Raw genomic sequence first — 21640 nt, forward strand, 5'->3', positions numbered from 1 at the left:
TGTCAGTTTTAAATCTATCATTTTATGATCCCTAAGTCTGCCCTCTCTGGCTCTATCATCCAATATCAGCCAAACCATTATAGGATTGAAGGAAGTCAATTCAGATTATACCCTAGCTTGCATTGGTCAGTGTGATACTATTGACTACAAAATGGGAGAAATGAAAGGAATGAATGAACAAAGGATAAGGAGTGAGAAATTTGAACAACTTCCTTCTTCTCAGTTCTTTCTTGAAAGTTGATTTTTAGAATAAACTATACACATATCCAAATACTTGTCATCAACCTTCCAAGGACAGACATAAATAAATTTTGGATGATCTTCTATTTTAGATAATACAAAACCCTCTCCTGCACCAGTAGAAGTCAGTGCAAATCGACAGCACCATGAAAGATCCCCACCCTATGGTCTCCACATGGGGGAGACACAGCAAATCCTTATTAGGCACTCCCTCTTTCTGGCTACTTACTCAGCCACTCACACAAAATTCTTGTGTCTATTTTCAGTTTCCATTTCCTCTATATAACTTCTGTTCTTTTCTGCTGAAAATTCTTATAAATAGAGGAAGCCTTCACAGTTCAGTGATCATACAGCTTTTGGTTCACAAACTGAGAAAGTCAGAGTCAAGAGATCAAGGGGTGGGGGGGGAAATGAAATCAAGGGAAAGGAATCATCAAATCCCTGAAACAAAGACTGAGACTGTGAACAGAAGAAGAGGTAAGAACTTTTCTCTATTTTTTTCTCCAAAAAGAGTCCTCAGAAATTTTAAAGCCCCTGTGCTCTCTTGTTTATAATCTTTGCTTGGAGATTGAGGGGTGGTGCTAGCCAGGCATTTTCCCTAAAATAGGACAAGGTGGGGCTCCAGCCACCTCAGAGATCAGCAAAGTCTAAGTCCTGCTCTGGTCAGGAATCACTTCACAATATTTGCTGTGTCCACTACATGTGGACACCATTCTAGGCACGGGGGTTGAGGTATCTGACACAAAAATTTGACACAAAGTTTCTGGGAAAGTATACTATCTTAATATTGTTGTGGTGCAAGTTCCTTAAAAAATCTTAATTTCATGTTAGAACACTTAAGATTTGGTTGAGAAGATAGGAAAAGGTCTGGGCAGGAATCTACACTCCACTAGCACTGCCAAATTCTCCTTCCAGAATCTCATTACATATAGCCTGTTTTCCTGTTTATTAGTAATTGAACCTGTGGGACAATCACCTCTCGATCCTCCATCCTGACTTCAAATCATGGGCTCATTTAATGGCAATTTACCTGTGTTGAATTGTTTGCTCTGCAAACTGGAAACTTCTGAAACTAACTCCATCTCATTCCATGGCTGGGCCAATGTTTGAGGAATCTGTAGCCAGCAGAGGAATCAATGCAGTAGATCCAGACTCTTCCCCAGCTAGATCTTTCCCCTCTAAGAGGTTATGAAGCCGGAAATGGCTAGAGATGATTGTTAGCACCTAGTGGGGGTGGCTGAGAGGAAGGTGTGGATCTTAGCACCACAACTGTACTACTACTGGAAGTCCTGAGATTGAGGAGAGTCTAAAGGGAAGCTACCGGCTTTCCAGATAGCTGAGGGGTCACAACAATAATTGCAAGTTGTATTCATTTGATGTTTTTTAAGAATTAAAGACCATTCATTTTTCCATTTGATCAATTAATGCATAAACTATTGATGCATGATCTGTAGGAGAAGTCGATAAACTTTGAAAACACTAGGAAACAAATAAAAGCCCTCCCAAAAAAAGTCCCAGTTGTACAAGATTTCACAGTATAATGGCAAAGACAATATCCAAACAGGTATACAGAAATAGATATGGAAAGGAAAAATTAGAGATAAGTTTTAAATTGTATTTAAAACTGGAAATGTCCTTCCCTTACCTTCTTTCCCTTTAAACCCCATCTATTCACATAGATCAGTAATTTACCTTCCAGACAAAATAGCTGCCTGAATAAGAAGCCAAACCAGCTCCCTCATATATACTCCAGCAAAATTCCTAGGTTCATAGGAAATAAAGTTGAAGAAATTTAATGAAAAACTACAGTGGATCACTTTTACCTTAGAACTGTAAAATCAGCCAGAAGCCCCTGGAGAAGAAAAATGGCCCCCTCCATTACAACCAGAGAGGGTAGAAGCAGTTAGCTGTCACACTGGTTAGAGTTTTTGCTTTACAGAATTATGAGTGTAGGAAACTTATAGTCAGAAACAAGTTCTCTAGTCTTTTAATGTTGTTAAAAATCTGAGAATCTTGTTAAGGATGTGGAAGGTTCTTTGTTCTTGAGATGTAAATTGACTGCTATTGTTTCATTGATTAATATAAAATTTGTATCCTGTCCCCTCATTCCTAATCCCCAGACTTCAACCTTCTATGCCTGGTTTTGATAAGGGGGTGAGGGATTTCCCCCTCTTTCCCTAAGTGCCCAGAGAAGGGGCAAGACTATAAAGCCTAGGCTGGACCTCTGCTAGGGGCCAGTCCACCCATCTGGCCCCTCACCTCTGCTCAACTGTTCTTTATCTCTGCCTCTCTTTAACTTTCTCTCTCCCTGGCTCTTCTGTGCTCCTCAAGCAACCTTGCCTAGACTGTTGTCATTCACCATGTCCTAAAGTGCTGCATAAATCTCTAGGAAGAAAAGTTTTAACCTGTTATCTTTAATCATTTGTTTTTTGTTTTGGAGTTTTTTTGCAATGCAAATGGGGTTAAATGTCTTGCCCAAAGCCACACAGCTAGGTAATTATTAAGTGTCTCAGGCCAGATTTGAACCCAGGTACTCCTGACTCCAAAGCCAGTGCTCTAATCACTGTGCCACCTAGGCGCCCTATTTTTAATCATTTGTAATAAAATCCTGAGCAGTTTTAACATTCCAGCAAGCATGAATTCTTTCATCTTTCAGTGGCCCCCAAATTCCTGTCCTATCTGGTCACCCCAAATCTCTAGGACAATACTTTGAAACTAGAATCATGAAGGGATGAATTCAAGTCTAGTCTCAGCCATTTACTTAGCTAGCCAAGTGACAATCTGTCTTATTCAGTTTCTACAATTGTAAAATAGGAATAATAATAGTAACTGGGCTGTTGTGTGATCACATGAGATACTGCTTTTAAAGTGCTTAAAACAATATTCCCTTGCTCCCATTAAGAAACCATGAAAATGGTAAGAAGTCCATTGGGGTGCACCCTGGAAATCCTGGGTAACAACTAGAGAGCAGCCAGTGACAATAGAAATGTATACCAATACAATGCAATGCCACAGTACTCAGGCACCCAAGGCTCCAACATCCCCAGCATTCTTTCCAGAGATACCAGAAACAATCCTCATTATCCTGCTCTCCAACCCTTAAAGATCCAAGGGCAGAGGCTTGAGGCTGAGCTTCAGGAGATGAATTTCAGTACAAGAATCCAAGGATACAAGGTGAGACAAATAAAGTTCAGTGACCTCAGTCTTTTAAAAGAGAAAGGAGAGGGAAATAAACTATATGTAGGCATTCCGCTAGTTCTTTATAGAATTATTTCATTTGATCCATATGAAAATCCTGTGAGTTAGGTGTTAATATTAACCATATTTTACAGGTGAAGAAACTGAAGCAAGCAAAGGGGAAATGTCTTGCTTAGGCTCATTCAGCTAGCAAGTGTCTCAGGCCTGATTATAACAAAGCCTTCTCACACCGGGTTTCCCCGGAGCTTTATCCACTGTGCCACCTGGCTTCCTCAGACACCCAGGCTATCAGGAGAGAAGGAAAGTCAGGCCTTGGCACAAATGCCATATACAAGGTCTCAAGCTTGATGAGATGAGAAAAATGAAAAAAAATCAAGAAATATAAAATTGCAAATCTAGAAACTTACAAAAAGGAGTTATTAATTCCATAAAAAATGCAAGTATAGGAGCAGCTAGGTAGCACAATGGATAAAGCACCAGCCCTAAAGTCAGGAGAACCTGAGTTTTAAATAATAAGAGGGCCCCAGAATAATAAACTCACTTAAAGGAATGATGGATTTTGTAAACCTTGTTTTGAGAAAAAGTCCATAGGCTACAGTGAACTTCCAAAGAAGCTCATCACACTTAAAATGATGATGGATGATGATTACCTCTAAGGTCCATTCCAGGATGAGATTGTATGATGCAGGTTCTTTCTAGGCCATGATTAGAATCTGGGAAATGAAGAATTACAAGGAGAAAGGTCTGAAACAGAAAGTTTGCATTTAAAATGCAAGGAGAGGCTTTTTGCCTTCTGAAATATTATATTCCAAGCCCTACATGCTTTTAATGTAGTTGCTGCTAAGTCCTGTGTGATCCTGACTGCAGCTCCATGATATTTGAATGGTGTCTTTCTGGCTACTTGTAATATTTTCTCTTTGACTTGGGAGTTCTGGAACTTGGCTATAATATTAGTTGGGATTGGGTTTTTTGGATCTCTTTCTGGGAGAGATCGGTGGATTCTCTCAGTTTCTATTTTGCCCTCTGCTTCTAGGATATCAGGGCAATTTTCCTGTAGTAATCCTTTAAAAATGAGGTAAAGGCGCTTTTCCTGATAATGACTTTCAGGTATTCCAAAAATTTTTAGATTATCTTTCCTAAAACTGTTTTCCATATCAGTTGTTTTTTTTTCAATGAAATGTTTCACATTTTCTTCTAATTTTTCATTCTTTTGGTTTTGAAGTATTATGTCTTGATTTCTCATACAATCAGCAACCTTCCTCAGTTCCATTCTTTGTCTGAAGGATTTGATTTCCTCAGAGAGCTTTCTTATCTCTTTTTCCATCTGGTCAATTCTGAGTTTTAAAGCATTCTTCTCCTCAGTAACTTTTTGAACTATTTTATCCATTTGACCTAAGCTAGTTTTTAATATGTTATTTCCTTAAGCATCTTTTTTGGATATCCTTGACTAACCTGCTGACTTCATTTTCATGTTTTTCCTGCATCTCTCTCCTTTCTTTTCCCAGTTTTTCTTCCAACTCCCTCATTTGATTTTCAAAGTCTTTTTTGAGCTCTGTCATAGCCTGAGCCCAATTTCTGTTTTTCTTGGAGTCTTTAGATGCAGGAGCTTGGACTTCCTCATCTTCAGATTGAATGTTTTGATCATTCTTGGGATCATAGGCAAAGTATTTCTCAATGGTGTTCCTCTTTTTTTTCTGCTTACTCATTTCTCCAGCCTGTGCCTGGTTTTGGGGTGCTTCCTGAGCTTTTGAGTATTATTGGGACACCCCACACACAAGGATCTCTGTGTATGAGTCTCTGTCCTCCCTCCTGGTCTGTGAATGACCACAAGTGCACCCCTCTGCCAGGGGGCTGAGGTGGGGAGGGCCCTGCTGTTCTATGGTGGTCCTAGACTACATTCATGATCTGAATGTGGTCAGGGCCCCAGAGTCCTGTTCCAGGGACAGAGGAAAGAGCACAGCAGTATCTCTCCACTACCCTCTCTAGGCTCAGCACTCATGCCCTGAGGGCTCCTACATACTGGCTTCTGCTTCCCATTCCTGGATCTGTGCTGCCCAGCCATGCTGCTTGTTGAGTTCCCTGAGAGCTGGGCTTCAAACTCTCACTCTGGCAGAGGCTCCACCGTGCTGATCTTCCAAGTTGTGCCCGGTGCTCCTTAAGTGTAGGTCAGGAAACTTCCCCTGCTGCCATGAGCTGGGGCTACCAGTGCCCTGGGGCTGCCTCTGGGAGGCTGGAGTTCCTTCGCTCTAGCCTGCCACACCTCCAACCCCAGGGAGCAGAGCCTTTCTTCTCTTTTCCAGGTTACCTTGGGTTGGAGAACTGCCTCACAGGATCCCTCTATGGATTCTGTCTCTCAAAAATTTAGAGTCCTTAGTTTCTAAGTTTTGAGAGAAAGCACCTAAGAGATGATCCTCTCCTGTCACCATCTTGGCTCTGCCCCCCAAGGAGAGGCTTTTTTTTTTTAAATTACAAATCATTTATAGAAACTAAATGCCAGAATGCCCCCATCAGATCCTGATGTAAGCAAGCAACATTTGAGCCTCTCTGAATCCTTAACTTGGTAGCCCTGTATTTAAAGATTCTAGAAGCCTCTAGTCTAGGGATTACAGGGAAATCATGCAGTGGTTTTAGATACTACAGGATTCAGGATTCATTACCCAGATAAAAAGACTGTTAGACTTGGTTATAGAACAATTTGAAGAAAATCAAGAGAAGGGAAGGTTCTTTCCCAGCATTAAAGGAAGTAGGAAAGGTTTCCAATAGAAAGTGAGAGGAAACAGAGAAGCCAGGATTCAGAGAATGGGAGGGAGAGAGTTTTGGTCCTGTGGAACAAAAAGAAAATAAAAGAAGGCACCAGGATAGAGCCAAGGGAGGTATCCATGCTTAGGAAGCAGAGCATGGATGAAGATCTAGCAAAGGAGACTGAGAAGAAGGAGTCACATAATTAGAAGAATAAATAAAAAGTACTTTTAATAAAACTAAGGGGAAAACACACCAACCAAAAGTGGGAAGAGTTGTATCAGCCAGTAGCCATGGTTAAGATACAGTTCCCAAATACTAAGACTACCATGAATTTTCTAGTTCAGTCAAACATAGAAAAATTACTCTGAGATATCTCTCCAGCAAAACTGCTAAGGATCATTCAGAATCACCAATTTGCATGACATATAAAAGAAGGATTAAAAAGTAATTATTTTATCATGAAAGTATGCTCCTGATCTAGACAGAAATACAAAGTAGATGTGGAGTTTCAGAAATAAACTACAAATTGGGCACAGAATCACAATATAATGATAAAAGGGAATTTCTATTGATACACTGGAGAGTTCTCTCTGCCAAAAAGACCAGCTTATAACTTTGTGACTTACATTACTCATAATTTCAGTTATCAAGTCAAAAAAAATCACAAATAAGCATGGGGGAATTTAATTCCAAAACTGATTCCCCAATAACAGTAAGGAAATGATTTCTGGAATGGAAACTCCTGGGGAAATTCTCTCTGAGAATCTGATAAGGGACAGAAACTTCAAGCATGCTGTACTCAGGATTTTTAAAAGCATATTTCAGGATTAAGTGACTTCTCCAAGGACACATAGCTGGGTAATTATTAAGTGTCTGATGGCAAATTTAAATTCAGGGCTTCCTGACTCCTGGGTTGGTTCTCTATCCACTGTGCCATCCATTTGCCCCTAAAGCATATTTCAAAGGGTTCAGATAAAAGATATATAGAATCCAAAATACTAAAATTTTAGAGGGACAGTCAGTTGTTTCATATGATATTGTGGGGACTCTTTGGGTATGAGTTGGCCATAGTTCTGTGACTATAATACAAAGCTTCAAGAATTTTGACATGACCAGATCTCCATTTTAGGAAAATCTCTTTTATCAGATTTAAAGAGAATTTTTTGGAAGAAGAGACTGGGAGACCAATTAGGAGACTATTTCAATAGTCCAAGCAACAGATAATGAGAGGATTGTGTGACTAGATAGAAGAGGTAACAGACAGACAGACAGACAGATAGATAGATAGATAGATAGATAGATAGATAGATAGATAGACAGACAGATATAAATATAATAACTTGTATGGAGAGAGAAATGTCAAGATTACCAACTGATTGAACTGGTGAGTAAAAAGAGACTGAGGAATCCTTGAAATATTAGAGTATCAAAATTTCAGTTAAGCACCAATAATTAGAGGACTGGGAGTAGGCTACCTGGGTATCACTTAATGCCATAAAAGAAGGACTATAAGAATTGAAAAGAAGTATCACACTTTTGTGAAATGTAGTACAGTTGAAATATGATACTACCAAGTGGACACTAGATTTTAGAATCAAATGATTTGAGTCCAAATACTGCCTTAATCACGAATGGCCCCTTCTGACTTTGGGCAAATTGCTTAATGTCTCTAAATTTCAGTTTTCTCATCACTGAACAAGATCACTAATATCTTTCTCAGATCTAGATCTAAGATCCTGGGCAGGAGAGTTCAAGAACTGAAGTCAAAGGACTTGGGTTTGAAACCAATCTGTGTTGTTTACTAACTGCTGTCTTGGGCAAATCACTTAATCTTTCTTTGCTTTGATCTTCTCTAAATTGGACTAGATGATCTTTAAGGACACTTGGATTTCTAAATCTGTGATCCTATAAATATGTTAAAAATTCTACATTTTTCAATCTGAAATGGTTTTAGAACCACAGAAAAATAGGAACAGCTAACTATCACTACATTTCATTGTAAATTGCATTTGCAGAGATAGAGGCTGGTGCTCATCAGATTTCCATCCCAATTAATGCAAATGATTAGTTCCCTGACATGATTGGATTCATCCTACAAAATGCCTTTGATATGGAATTAATGACCACATTTAACTTTGAATAATGGAATTCAAATACTTCTGATCTCTTCCCAGGATTCCTTAACACTAATCAGCACCTAAGGGTATTAATGTGGAAAGAGATGAGAGGACCTCTGGTTCTGCCTGGAAACACAGTCTTTGGGAAGGGTCACAAGTGGGAGAAGGAGTCTGGCCCTGAGAATGCTGTTTCCTAGCTCGGGATTTAGAAATGACTTGGATTTCCCAGGATTTATTTAAGCAATCTTTGCATTTGCAGGTAACACTATACCTCCAACATGGCCACTGATCTTTTGATGTCTGCCCCAATCTGCCTAATTGAAAACAGTAATGGGCAATTCGTGGTGAACCAGGAAGCAGTGGACATCCTTACTACAGTTACCCAGCCTGTGGTTGTGGTAGCGATTGTGGGACTCTATCGCACTGGAAAGTCCTACCTGATGAACAAGCTGGCAGGTCAAAGCACTGGTAAGTACATTAGACTCTTAGGATAAGAACAAATGGATCTCTATAGACAATGTTTCTTCCTTAGAGTTTCAGATTCCTTTCACATACAACAATTAAAAAACAAGACAGAGAGTGAATTCAAATATAATATTACAAAAGATTTTATATCATGAAGACAGGGAGAACATAAAAAATTATAATCAATCCCTATTGAATCAGGGAATTAAAACATGATACAGGAAAAGAAGTGATGAGGAGGACAAAACAAAGGACAATTTCTTTTAAAAGGGAGTAGCAATAAAAGAGAAAAGACAAAAAAAAACATGGACCAAAGATAAGTTACAAAATGAGTTTTGGTGATGTCAAAGATGATAATATCTTAATAAAGAAAACTAGAGATGCATTTTTTAAATATTCCTTGACAGTTCTGATAAGATGATTTAAATTGTGTAATTATCCCTCATTTTATTACTTAAAATGAGAGTTTGAAGGAGAGATTTTTGAAACACCTTCTTAAAAGGGCAGAGAATGAGACAGGTTGAAACAGAGAAAAAAATAAATTTAAAAATAAACAGAAATTAAGGACAGAAATAATTTCAAAGAATTTAGAAAACATTAGTTAAATGGAAATGGGATGAGAATATGAGTTTCTGAAGGATAAAGTAGAAACTCAATATTCAATTCAATAAATTCTCAGAAACTATAAATGATGTTATATCTCTGTCGTTATATGGGAAGTCTGTGAGAAGAGTAATTTAGCAGTCATTCTGGAGAGAATATTTACTGGGACAGTTGGAAAGAGGAGAGAGAAAAGAACTGGAACATTTTATTTGCAGAGATTATTGAATATAACATATCTTACAAATGGATATGAAGAGGTAGTTAGGTGACTCATTGGATAGAGCACTATCCCTGGAGTCAGTAGGAACTGACATTTAATAATTACCCAGCTGTGACCTTGGGGAAGTCACTTGGAACCCCATTGCCTTGCAAAAGCAAAAACAAAAAACAGTTATGAAATGAATTCTTGAGATTTTAATGCATATCCTGAAAGAACCTGAATGATGGGGCAAGGCTTCCAAAACTGAGAATAAGTTCTTAGTGGTAAGTCATTGAAAATGACTTTGACTTTGCCTCTCTTTGTCAGCTGATATATTATAAATATTCACTCATGAATTTATTTCTTTGTTGGTTACAGTAACAATAGATAGCCTGATCAATAACCTCAATGTTTCAGCCTAGGAGTCAAAAGATTGGGGAGGGGAGGGGGGGAAGAGGGAGGATTCCTAGACAGAAGTGAATCTAAGCTTATAGGAAAAGAAGCTTCTCCAGTAAAATAAGTAATATATAAACTGGGATGGAGCACAGAACTAATTCATTAATTAATGAGAAAGACTGAAGTCTTAGTAATTAATAAGGAAATATATAAAAGCCAAGATAGGAATAAATAAGAAAAAACATGAGTAGCAGGTAGAATGAAGATTAAACAATATGGTACAGATAAGGATGGATTCTAACCCACAGCTATACCTTGAATCAGAGAAATCAAATTTTAAAATCAAATAAAAATCTTCATGTATAAAATACTGATTATAAAGAGATAATATATATAAAGTAAATAAAAGGAGAAAATAGATGTCAAATGTGGATTGGGTACAAAAAAAAATGAAATAAAATATCAGAATGGATAAGAAACCAGAACCCAACAATGCAAAAAACATAAAAAAATATTCATCTAAAGTGAAAATAAGAGAAAGTAACAAAATTTACTATGGATCAGAGTAAATCCATAAAAGTAGAGATTCAATGAAGATTTGGAAGAAAACAAAAATAAAAATTCATATTATCAAGAAATATATGGGAAACGATATTATAATTAAAGAAAACAAACAATGAAGCAACATTACACTAATATATGTGTACCAAATGTCATAACAACCATTTCTTTTTTGTAAATTGATCCAATTAGAAAAAAGACATGTTTAATAACAATAATTATAAATGATTTAGTTGTTCTGTTCTTAGAGCTAGACACATCTAATAGAAAGGCAAATTAAAAAGTAAAAGTAAATAACAAAGAAGTTAAATCATAGAGACTTAGATTTCCTCTGAACATTAAAAAATATTCATCAGCACAATATAGTAATTTTATGATAATACATCATAGTCCAAAAGCACATAAAATCATTTTAAATATTTGAGAACCAGGAATTCTAAAATTTTCATTGCAGACTATGATATCATAAAAATATTAATATCAAGATCATTAAACAAATGATAAAGATATAGATGGAGAATTAATAATGATGTCTTTAATAATGTACTATCAAAAATAAATAACAGGAACAGTTAATAACAATGTAATAGAAAATTATAATGAGAAATATACAAAAAGTAGTCCTCAGAAGCCAGCTAAGTGGTGCAGTAAATAGAGCACAGGCCCTGGAGCCAGGAGGACCTGAGTTCAAATTTGATCTCACATATTTAATTATCTAGCTGTGTGACCTTAGTCAAGTCCCTTAAGTCCCATTACCTTGCAAAACAAAGCAGTCCTTAGTGAAAAAAAAATTATCATTTTAAGAATATAGCAACAAAATAGAAAGGCATTAATGAACTGAGTTTGCAACTTAAAAAAATTAATGAATAATCAAAACAAATTAGCCCCATTTTAAAGATGAGAAAATTGAAGCTAGGGGCAGCTAGGTGGTGCAGTGAATAAAGCACCAGCCTTGGAGTCAGGAGTACCTGGGTTCAAATCTGGCCTCAGACACTTAATAATTACCTAGCCATGTGGCGTTGGGCAAGCCACTTAACCCCATTGCCTTGAAAAAAAAAATCTAAAAAAAAAAAAGAAAGGAAAATTGAAGCTAAATAAATTGCTCAGAATCACATAGCAAATAAGTGTGTGAAGAAAGATTTGAACTAGGTGATTTCTCAATTTATATTCAGCACTGTTTCCACAACAACTTTTATTGGAATATCTTCCACATGCTCCAAATCTCAAAATTACCACTTTTCTGCCATCTGGGCTCAACTCTCCAAACTCTTGTGCAGGTTTCTCCCTTGGTTCCACAGTACAGTCTCACACCAAGGGCATCTGGATGTGGTGTGTTCCGCACCCAAGGGAGCCAAATCATACCCTTGTTCTTCTGGACTCTGAGGGGCTGGGTGATGTGGAAAAGGTAAGAAATCTGCCACCCTACTCAAACAAAACTTTCTAAATATCCTTGTTCTACACCTCGAGTATAACCACAACTAAGGGAGTTGATTTCCCCTCACCACATAATCACAATGATCTAGGGCATCTCACAGACATGGCAGTCTTGCGTTCAGTTCAGAGAATGTGATATGACTTTTAGGGAAACAACAAAACGACACATGGATATTCACCCTGGCAGTGCTCCTGAGCAGCATCTTTATATACAACAGCATGGGCACCATCAACCAGCAGGCCATGGACCAACTATAGTATCCTTTCTGCACAAAATGAGTTGACATTGAGAAAGGACTAGGCAAGCTTCAAAGGTCCAAAAACTAGCTATTACTGCACAAAGGAAGAGCAAAGCAGGATTGGACTGCTGCTCTTTTCGCTCTAGAGGCCTCAATAAAGTTGATTTTGTTGTATTGGGAGCCAGCTCCAGTGATCCTGATTTGTATAGTGCCTCTGGACAGAGGTCCACATAAAATGAGGCTGGTAAATTGGCAGAGCCCTCCCTCACTTATATCCAGTTCACTTAAAAGCAATGATATCTCTTCCTAATGTCATTGGGCCTCTTTAAGAATCAAGAACAAATTTTACCTCCACCACAATCAACATTTTTATTGTATCACTGATAAAAAAAAAAAGAGAAGAGAGAGAGGGATAGACATTTCAGAGAGAGAGAGAGAGAGAGAGAGAGAGAGAGAAGCAAAGTCAGAGAGACAGAGTTTGGAAACATGGCCTAGTGGACAGAATACCCATTGCAGACTGGTAGACTTCAGATATAATTCTAATTCTGACACTGAAAATTTCTTAATGTCTCATCGCTCCTATACAACTCTGAAGCTGTAAATTGTCAACAAGTACAAATGTGGATTTTTCAAGAGAAATTTCTCATGATTCATTTTCTACCACTTTTTCTTAATTAACACCACAGCTATGTAACAGAACTGACAGATAACATCAAGGCAAAGTCTTCCCCTGGCACTGAGCAAATGAATGACTCCATGGAATTTGCCAGCTTCTTTCCAGACTTTGTGTGGACTGTGCGTGATTTCATCTTGGAGTTGGAAATCGATGGGCAACCCATCACCTCAGATCAATACCTGGAGAATGCCTTGAAACTGGAAAAAGGTCTCAGAGACTAAAACTTGGGCAATATGGGAATTTTCAGAAACTGCTCTTATTTGTTTCCACTTTATCTATGAATAGTCATTGTTCCCAGACTCCAAAGAAAGGGAATTTGGGACAAGGCTTAGAAGGGATCTAAATGACAAGGTTTAGTTAATAATTGTATTCATGAGACAAGTTCTTTGTCCTTTTCCTCTTCTCTTTTTTTACTCAACCTCATGCCTGCAGAGGAATGAGTCAAATGAACCTTTCATAAATAAAAAAAAAAAAAGAAATGAGTCAAATGTTCCAAACAGGACATGATTTGAGGGGAATGATATCCATGTCCACTTTCATTTAGGCCATGTGCTTCTTTCTTCCCTTTCCTTAGGTACCAGTGAAGAAGCTAGAATATGTATCCAGAAGTTCTTTCTAAACAGGAAATGCTCCATCTTTTCACCACCTGCTTATGGAAAGATGCTCAAACAACTTGAGACACTTCATGATGATTTATTTGATGTTGACTTTGTGGAAAGTACTAACAAATTCTGCAATTACATCTTCAGTACCATTAAGACCAAGACTCTCCCTGGAGGTGGCACAGTCAATGGACCCCGTGAGTCTCCTCATCAGCATGTCCCATGAAACCCTTAGGATATTTGTAGGGAACTCTAGAGTGAGGTAGAGAAGAGACATCCTAGAGTAATCATGGACAAAGGCAATGAGTTATCTTCTTGCAGCAATTCAGTTATATGTACCACATTTGTCAGAGTTTTGGTTACCAAAAACACCCCTCTTGTTTCCTATTTCCTGACATTCATGATGCTTCCTGATTTTATCAGAAAGTTTATTTTCTGAGAAACAAAATGAAACCAGACTCCCAACCTGGGCAAAAATATAAAGATAAACCCTCATTCCTAAATAAGGTAGCTCAGGCCATTCTCCTGATTGCTCCATTTGACTTCCTTCTATAGGTCTAGGAAACCTGGTCCTGACTTATGTAGAAGCCATCAAAAGTGGAAATATACCCTGTATGGAAAATACCGTTTTGGTCCTAGCTGAGCGAGAGAACTCAGCTGCAGTACAAAGAGCCCTTACACTATATGAAGGAATGATGAGACAGAAGGTCCAGTTCCCCACAGATACTATTCAAGAACTACTGGATGTTCACATCATCTGTAAGAGTGAGGCTCTTAACATCTTCATCAAGGACTCTTTTAAGGATGTGAACCAGAAATACCAAACAACACTGGAGGTACCTTTGCTATTTTAAGACTTTATCTACGAAAAATAGCGTTTTTTGAATTTGAAAGCCCCAGACTGCAATAATGTGACCCTGACATTTTCAATGTTTACCAGTAATCAAAAGACCCATGTGCTCTGTAGATCTAATATATTTGATATATTTGATATATAATATATTATGATCATATCATACATATATTGAGAAATGAAAAGGTTACACATGAAGGGTTCCCTTGAAGCTTTTGCTCTGCAATATGAGGTAAATATCAGAATCCATAGAAAAGAAAGTGGTTAGAAGAGTTTTCTGCAAATTTTGAATCAAGATATTTGTATTCTCAGTATATTGAAAGATCCCTTAAGAATTGATTTCAGGCTAATGGATCAAAGGACAGAATTGATCCTCACTGAATATATCTAAAAGTATATAGAGATAACATATTTTGGTTCTGTAAGAATGTCTAGGAATGAGAAGTGCCTAACATTTAGTTCTCTTAATTCATTTCTTCTTTAATTTATGGAATAAAACAAATTTTTCATAATATAATAGAATAAAAAAGGTGATCATGGAAGAAATTACATATTTATTTTGTACAGATTGATATTCCTTTTAAATACATAATAAAGTCAATGTGTAAATTGCTCATTTTTTCCTTTTTTTCTTTCCTGTCTCCCCTGCCTCCCTTGCCCATTAGAAACCAATAGATATAGATATGTAAAATTATTCTGTGCCTACTTCTATTTAGCAGTTCTTTCTCTGGATGCAGAAAATGTCTCTCCTCGTGTGTCTTTTATTTTTAATATTTTGTATTACTTAAAGTAAAAATGACATGTTCTCTCAGTCATTCTTAAAACAAGATTGCTATTACTATTTATACAATGTTCATTTTACTCTTCATTATTTTATTCAAGACTTTCTGTGTTTTTTTCTAAAATCATTTAGCGCATCACTTATTATAGCACAATAGTATTATATCTCAATCATGAACCACAAAACTAATGTTTTCTCAAGGGAAATCTTTGGAAGGAAAGCATTCTGAGAATTAGAAGAAAAATTGAGAGGTTGTGACTTCTTCATTAGAAATCTTCAAAGAAAAGGTTGGACAATGGCTTAGGAGGCATGGAATGTGGCTTACATTAAATGACTATTAAGGTCTTATTGAATTCTGAAATTATGTTATTCCTTTACATTGCTATGTCTTTCTCCTTTTTTCTTTATTTAATCACTCTAAAGATTCAACTAGAAGCCAAGCTGGATGACTTCTGTAAACAAAATGAGAAAAAATCGCTAGAGTGGTGCACATCTTTGCTTCAGGATATCTTCAGTCCTCTGGAGGAACAAGTGAAACAGGGGTTCTTCTCTAAACCAGGGGGCTATGGCATCTTTCTTCAAAAGAGACAAGAGCTCATGAAGAAGTATAACCAGCAGCCCAAGAAAGGGATACAGGTAAATCTTTCCTTTGGCCAATGGTTCAGGGTTACAGGTGAAGGGCAGTCAGGAAACTTCAAAGGTCTTTTCCAAGCCTCAAAATGATAGTTAATAGTACTATCAGTTGGAGTAAATCACAGATAAGTTCTGCTCAGATGAGCAAATGAGTCTTGGCTTTACTCTTACATCACAATTTCCTCTTTTGAATTATTGTCCTCCCATCCTCCAGGCAGACAAGACTCTAGAAGAATACTTGAAGTCAAAGGAAACTGTAGCTGAAGCAGTTAACCAGACAGACCAAATCCTTACAGAAAAAGAAAAAGTGGAGAAAGGTGAGAAATGTGAGAAATGTGTGAAAGAGACTCTACTTTGAGTAGTCCTAAGAATTTATCCCCTTGTCTTCAGAAATGTTATTTAAAATGAGTTGATGTCCTTCAGAGTATTTGAATTACACAAAGACTATTTTTGTGTTTCCTGAACAAATATCTCTCTCTAAACAAGTACTAGGTGCTCTAGTGAAGAAGTCCAATAAGTTTGTTCTATGAAATAAAACCAAGAGTAATCAAGGGCAACAGGCTGGGGGAGAGGAGCAGCCTTCTACCTCGGGTTGAGGCAAATAGAGTTAAACAACTTACCCAGGGTCACAGGGCTAATAAGTGTCTGAAGTCAAATTTGAACTTAGGTCTTCCTGACTCCAGGCCAGGTGTATAATTATATACCACCTAGCAACTCTAGCTAACTCTAGTTAAATTCTCATATGCTTTTTTGTCTTTTCAGAGCTACAGAGGAAAGCAAAAGCTGCTGCAGATGCTGCAAGAGAGTTGGAAATACAAATTAGGAGGCAAGAGCAGATACGGTTGGAAAATGAAAGAAGACAGCAAGAGCAAATAAGGAAGATGGCTGAAGATATGAAAGCCCAGAGAATGAGGCTTTTGGAAGAGAAAAAGAGAGTGCAGGCTTTGAGACTACAGGTATTACATTGGAACCATTTATAACATTTATCCTCTTCCCTTTTTTCCTTCAACGACTTAAATAGATGGAGATTACTCAGTTATAACACTTGAATGGTGGAAATTTTTGTTCCTAAAGGAAGACTAATATAATGCAGGACAACATTTCTTTTCTTTCTCTCTCTCTCTCTCTCTCTCTCTCTCTCTCTCTCTCTGAATCTATTAAGCAAACATTTATTAAGTACCTTCTCTGTATAGTCTCTTTGTCAGCCTCTGGATTTGGGGGGGGTGTGGGGGAAGTCATAAAGGAAAGGAGGAAAAAAAGGAAGGAAGAAAGAAGGCAAATACGTAGGGAAGGAAGAAGAGAAGGAGAGAAAAAATAGAAAAGGAGAAAGGTAGGGAAGTACAAAAGAAAAAGAGTAGAGAAGAGGGAAGGAAGGAGTAAGAAAAGGAAGAAAGGGAAAGAGAATTAAGCAAGGAAAGGAGAAAGGAAGGAAGGAAGAAAGATAGGAAGGAAGGAAAAAGAAGTGATGGAGAGGAAGGAGCAAGGAAAAAAGGAAAAATTCATAGTTATTCTATTTTTTGACCTTCCAGAGTACCTCTCTATATCATCACTTGTATACTTCAATCTATCACTAGTTTTCTTTATATGGTTTTTTATTGTCTCCCTAAATACATTATAAATTCCCCAAACGTAAGGATGGTAGTGTCCTTGACAGAGCTTTGTAAAGTGTCTTGGGCATTCATACATTCAATGAAGAAGGTTATTAAGCAGCAAAAACTTAAGGCTACCTACCAGACATTAAGAAACACAGGAGAATGTAGCTTCCCTGAAGGCAGGGACTGGTTACTGTTTTTATCCTTGGTTCCCACCAGCCACAATCTAGTAGTAGGGTTTGTTTGGAGATGTCCCTCTGATTTCACCTACACTCGGCCTGCTAGGTGCATTTTCATTCTATTTCTCTTCAGAAACAAGAACGATTACTCAAGGAACAGAAAGAGAGGGAAAGAGCTGAACATCAAAGTCGAATCCAGATTTTGCAGGACCAATTACGTCACAACCATTCACGAAAGGATTGCATTGTATCAAGAAAATGAGAGCTTCACCATCTCACTCACCCAGAGCTACCACATAATTTAAAGGAGAAATGTTTATCCCTAAGATATATATAAAATACTCAGCTTGCTGAATTAATAACAGAATTGCACAATTGTATGACCAAATGTATTCTAGAAAGTAACTGTCAAACCCTGCAAAGACTACATCTTCTTTACAGCATCCCTGCCAAGTAAGTGGTCCTGTTCCACTACATAAGGTATCCCATTCCATTTGAAATAAACCCTCTTTGTTCTTCGTTCAGAGGTCTTTCCTGAGCAGGAACTAGGAGTCTTCCATGCAAATGCTGTCTAGCTCTGTCACAGGGAATGATCTCACTTTGTCTAATCCTCTCTCTCCCACCACAACCTTGCAAGTATTTGAAGACAACTACTGTGAAAGAGGAACTGGAAAAGAAGACAAGAAAACAGAAGAGAAAAAGGAAACTCCGTGGCTTCAAGTACACTCTGCAAGATGTTTGCAGACTGCTTTCCTGCTTTCCCATATGGGGTCTCATTTCTCTAAACTTTTTATGTGCTCTCATTACTCACGGAAAAATGGCAATGGGGCGGCTAGGTGGAGCAGTGGATGGAGCACTAGCCATGGAGTTAGGAGTACCTGGGTTGAAATCCGACCTCAGAAAATAATTACCTAGCTGTGTGGCCTTGGGCAAGCCACATAAGTCCCTTTTGCCTTCAAAAACCTAAAAAGAAAAAAGAATGTCAATAAATCTGCATTGTTTGCTATATTATTATTATACCTGTATTCGACTGTCACCCCAAAACTTGAGCTTAAGTACCTCTGAGTCATGAAGAAGAGGTTGAGAGGCTGACTAGGTGGTAAAAGGTGTGTGCACGCTCCCTGGGAGAGTCACAGCCCAGGACGAAAGGCTGAGCCAGGATCAGAGTTCTCGTCTTGCTAGGGTCTCTAAAAGTAGAGGCAACTGAGACTGAGAGGGAGACTTGAAGGAGAAGGTTGAACTGGGCTTCATGAAGGGACAGAAACTGCACTTCCTATCCAATTCATCCCTAGAAAAGCTGCCAATTGCTCTTCCAGGGCTTCCTTCATGGGTGTTAACTATTGTCATTGGTCCACACCTACAGTTCTTGGAGATCTGGAGATGTGAAAGGGAGGAACAATGTAGGAGGGGTCTGACAAGCCCTTGTACTCTCTTCTCCTTCTCCTCCCCCCATCCTCCTCTTTGGCTTTTCCTTCTCTCTCTCTCTCTCTCTCTCTCTCTCTCTCTCTCTCTCTCTCTCTCTCTCTCTCTCTCTCTCTCCCTCCCTCCCTCCCTCCCTCCTCCTCTCAAAATTCATCCTTGAGGGTAGGGCAAGAACTACTCCAGATTTTCCTAAGTTTCTGTATGTAGATGTTATAGGTTGAAATCAGAACACTGCATTTATGAGTAAATAGCCATAGCCAATGAGTTAGTTAAACATTATCTTGACCTCCTGAGTAAATGAATCAATTTAATGGGTCCTTTAGTCCCTGTAGAGTGAAAGGAAGTTGATGTTGTAAAATATTTTAACACCAAGGAATTCAGATGTAATCTCTGAGGGCAAAGATCATCATTTTTACCCACCTTTGTATTCCCAAGGTCTAAGATAGCTTTATACATAACAGATGTTTTTGAATTTTTTTAACTGTAGAAAATAAAAACAAATGACCAATGCTACATCTTTCTTCTCTAATGAGATGCCTTTCCCTAAACCACTAGATTCTGCCAAAGGAATATTATAATTTTTCCTCCTTCTCCTTTGTATTTGAACTGATTTCTGAATAAATTGTAGAATTTTCTTCAAGTGCGAATGTACAAAGCAAGACAGTATCTCTGAGTTCATTTCTTCCATTACACATATGCACACTATGTTCAAATTCCCCATCTGTTGGTTACCTACCTTTTTTAGCTTCATACTACATCCAAGGGGTAAGAAGATTGCTTTGACCTGGGGCTCAAGCCTACCATTTGCATGAGACTCTACTTAGAAAAAGAGAAAATGGGATGGCTAGGTGGCATAGTAGATAAAGTACCAGCCCTGGAGTCAGGAGTACCTGGGTTCAAATCCGGTCTCAGACACTTAATAATTACCTAGCTGTATGGCCTTGGGCAAGCCACTTAACCCTGTCTGCCTTGCAAAAAAATAAATAAATAAAAAGAGAGAGAATGATTAGCTATTCTGGGAATGGACATGTCACACATCTAACAAAAAATTGAGAAAGTAAACTGGTTGTGAAGGACTTTAAAGATAAAAAAAAAGGAATTCTAAATTTGATCCTAAAAGACAGAGGGAGTAAGTGGAGTTTAATGACTGGGGGAGGGAGGATAGCTGTGTGACATAGTCACACCTGAACTTTGGGAAGATAAAAAATGAGAGAAAACTCTTGTTAAAAATGGCTCAAAATTAAAAAGACTTAGTCCAGAGTGATGGAAGTAGCTTTTATTAATAAACTTCTCTGTAGAAGAGGGCCACTTTTCCTAGAGAGAAAGACCCCCAAATTATGACAATGTCCAGTCCTTTATGCAGTATGCCTCCCCTTTCTGCCAGTTATTGGTCAGGGTCACAATCTAATCATGCATTCACACCCTATATGTTTCCCCTGCCCTGGTCATTATATTAATGAAGACAGTGGAGTGAACAGTAATATGCATGAACATCCTTGAGCAGGTGTACTTGTAAAGGACAAGGAACCTAGGGCAACTCAGAACCAGATGGGGTAGGTCTGATCTAATCTCAGGTCTGTTCAGGTTGGGCACAATCTTTTGTCTTACACTCATATACCTGCAGGAAAGCACAACCACAGGTGGAACCTATTCTTTATAATGAAAATAGATAGATAGTAGATAGATAGATAGATAGATAGATAGATAGATAGATAGATAGATAGATGATAGATAAATAGAGGATAGATAGATGATTGATAGATAGATAGATAGAAATATATGGATATAGATCTATTTAAACTAAAATCTCCTCTTACATCCCATGAAAGTCAAACACCCCAATTCCTCCATTCTTCTTTACAAAGGACTTACAACGAAAATCGTATCGCTTTTCCTATACATTTGAAATAATTTATCCACAGAGGGAAAGTATTAGCATTAAGAGGGATCAAGGAAGGTTTATTGTAGAAGGGAAGATTTAGCTGCTATTTAGAAGATAACAAAGTAGAAAGTTCTGTCACACGACCAACAGAATGGAGGACTGCCTATCGAATTCCCGTGACTTTTCAAATTTCTCCACGTTAGGCACTAGTTACTAGAGATAAAATAATCTGTTCTCTCCATGAATCAGAACACTGAGAACCCAAACAAGGTTAAAACTCAATAATCTAATAGAAAGAAAGCAAATATTCCCTAACCTCCAAAGAGCCCTCATTCATCTTACTCTCCCAAAGTGCCCACCAAGGTTGGAGAAGTCATTCCACACTTACAATAGAACCCAACTCCACACACCATCTTCCCAGGAAACCCTAATTTTTAAGAGTGGATGCTCAAACAGGTTCTGAAAGTAGCAGGGCAGCCCTCTGAACCATGGACAAGAAAACTGAGGAACAGATTGAAGGAACCCCACATGGAACTGCCAGCACTTGAATAAAACCTGAAGGCAGGAGGCAGGGTCAGTTCCTTCAGCCCTCTGTCCCAAGTCACTTAGTACAGAAGCCTAAGATGATGAACTGTGAACTGCCCAGAATGTGAGGAGGCAGAGACACTTTGAAAACGATCCCCAAGGGAAACTGCCATGAAAAGAGAGTCTCAGAAAATGAGCAATAAGGGGAAAAGAAGGAAATAATCAAAGATCCTCAGTAGAAAGAAAGCTCAAAGACTGCACATAAGCAGATAAATCAACAAGGATGATATTAGTAGGAAAA

General features: G+C 38.0%; 1 protein-coding gene and 1 long non-coding RNA gene across 2 annotated transcripts in view; one reads left to right on the forward strand and one right to left on the reverse strand.

Moving 5' to 3' along the window:
- The first annotated feature begins 459 nt into the window (after positions 1–459).
- Positions 460–20613, forward strand: LOC141512639 (guanylate-binding protein 1-like). The gene is given in 11 exon segments (XM_074221740.1): positions 460–717; positions 8557–8765; positions 11799–11926; positions 12085–12212; positions 12881–13077; positions 13445–13669; positions 14028–14308; positions 15530–15742; positions 15954–16056; positions 16502–16695; positions 17644–20613. Coding segments are annotated over 10 exon segments (1788 nt in total). The 5' UTR covers positions 460–717; positions 8557–8575; the 3' UTR covers positions 17773–20613.
- The window catches only part of LOC141512644 (uncharacterized), a 130804-nt gene continuing 120201 nt past the window's right edge, over positions 11038–21640 (reverse strand). Inside the window, exon 5 of the long non-coding RNA XR_012475557.1 lies at positions 11038–13750. This is a non-coding gene — a long non-coding RNA (uncharacterized LOC141512644). The remainder of the gene's footprint in view (positions 13751–21640) is intronic.

Source organism: Macrotis lagotis, chromosome 2 (genome assembly GCF_037893015.1).
Source record: "Macrotis lagotis isolate mMagLag1 chromosome 2, bilby.v1.9.chrom.fasta, whole genome shotgun sequence".
Classification (NCBI taxonomy): Eukaryota; Metazoa; Chordata; class Mammalia; order Peramelemorphia; family Peramelidae; genus Macrotis; species Macrotis lagotis.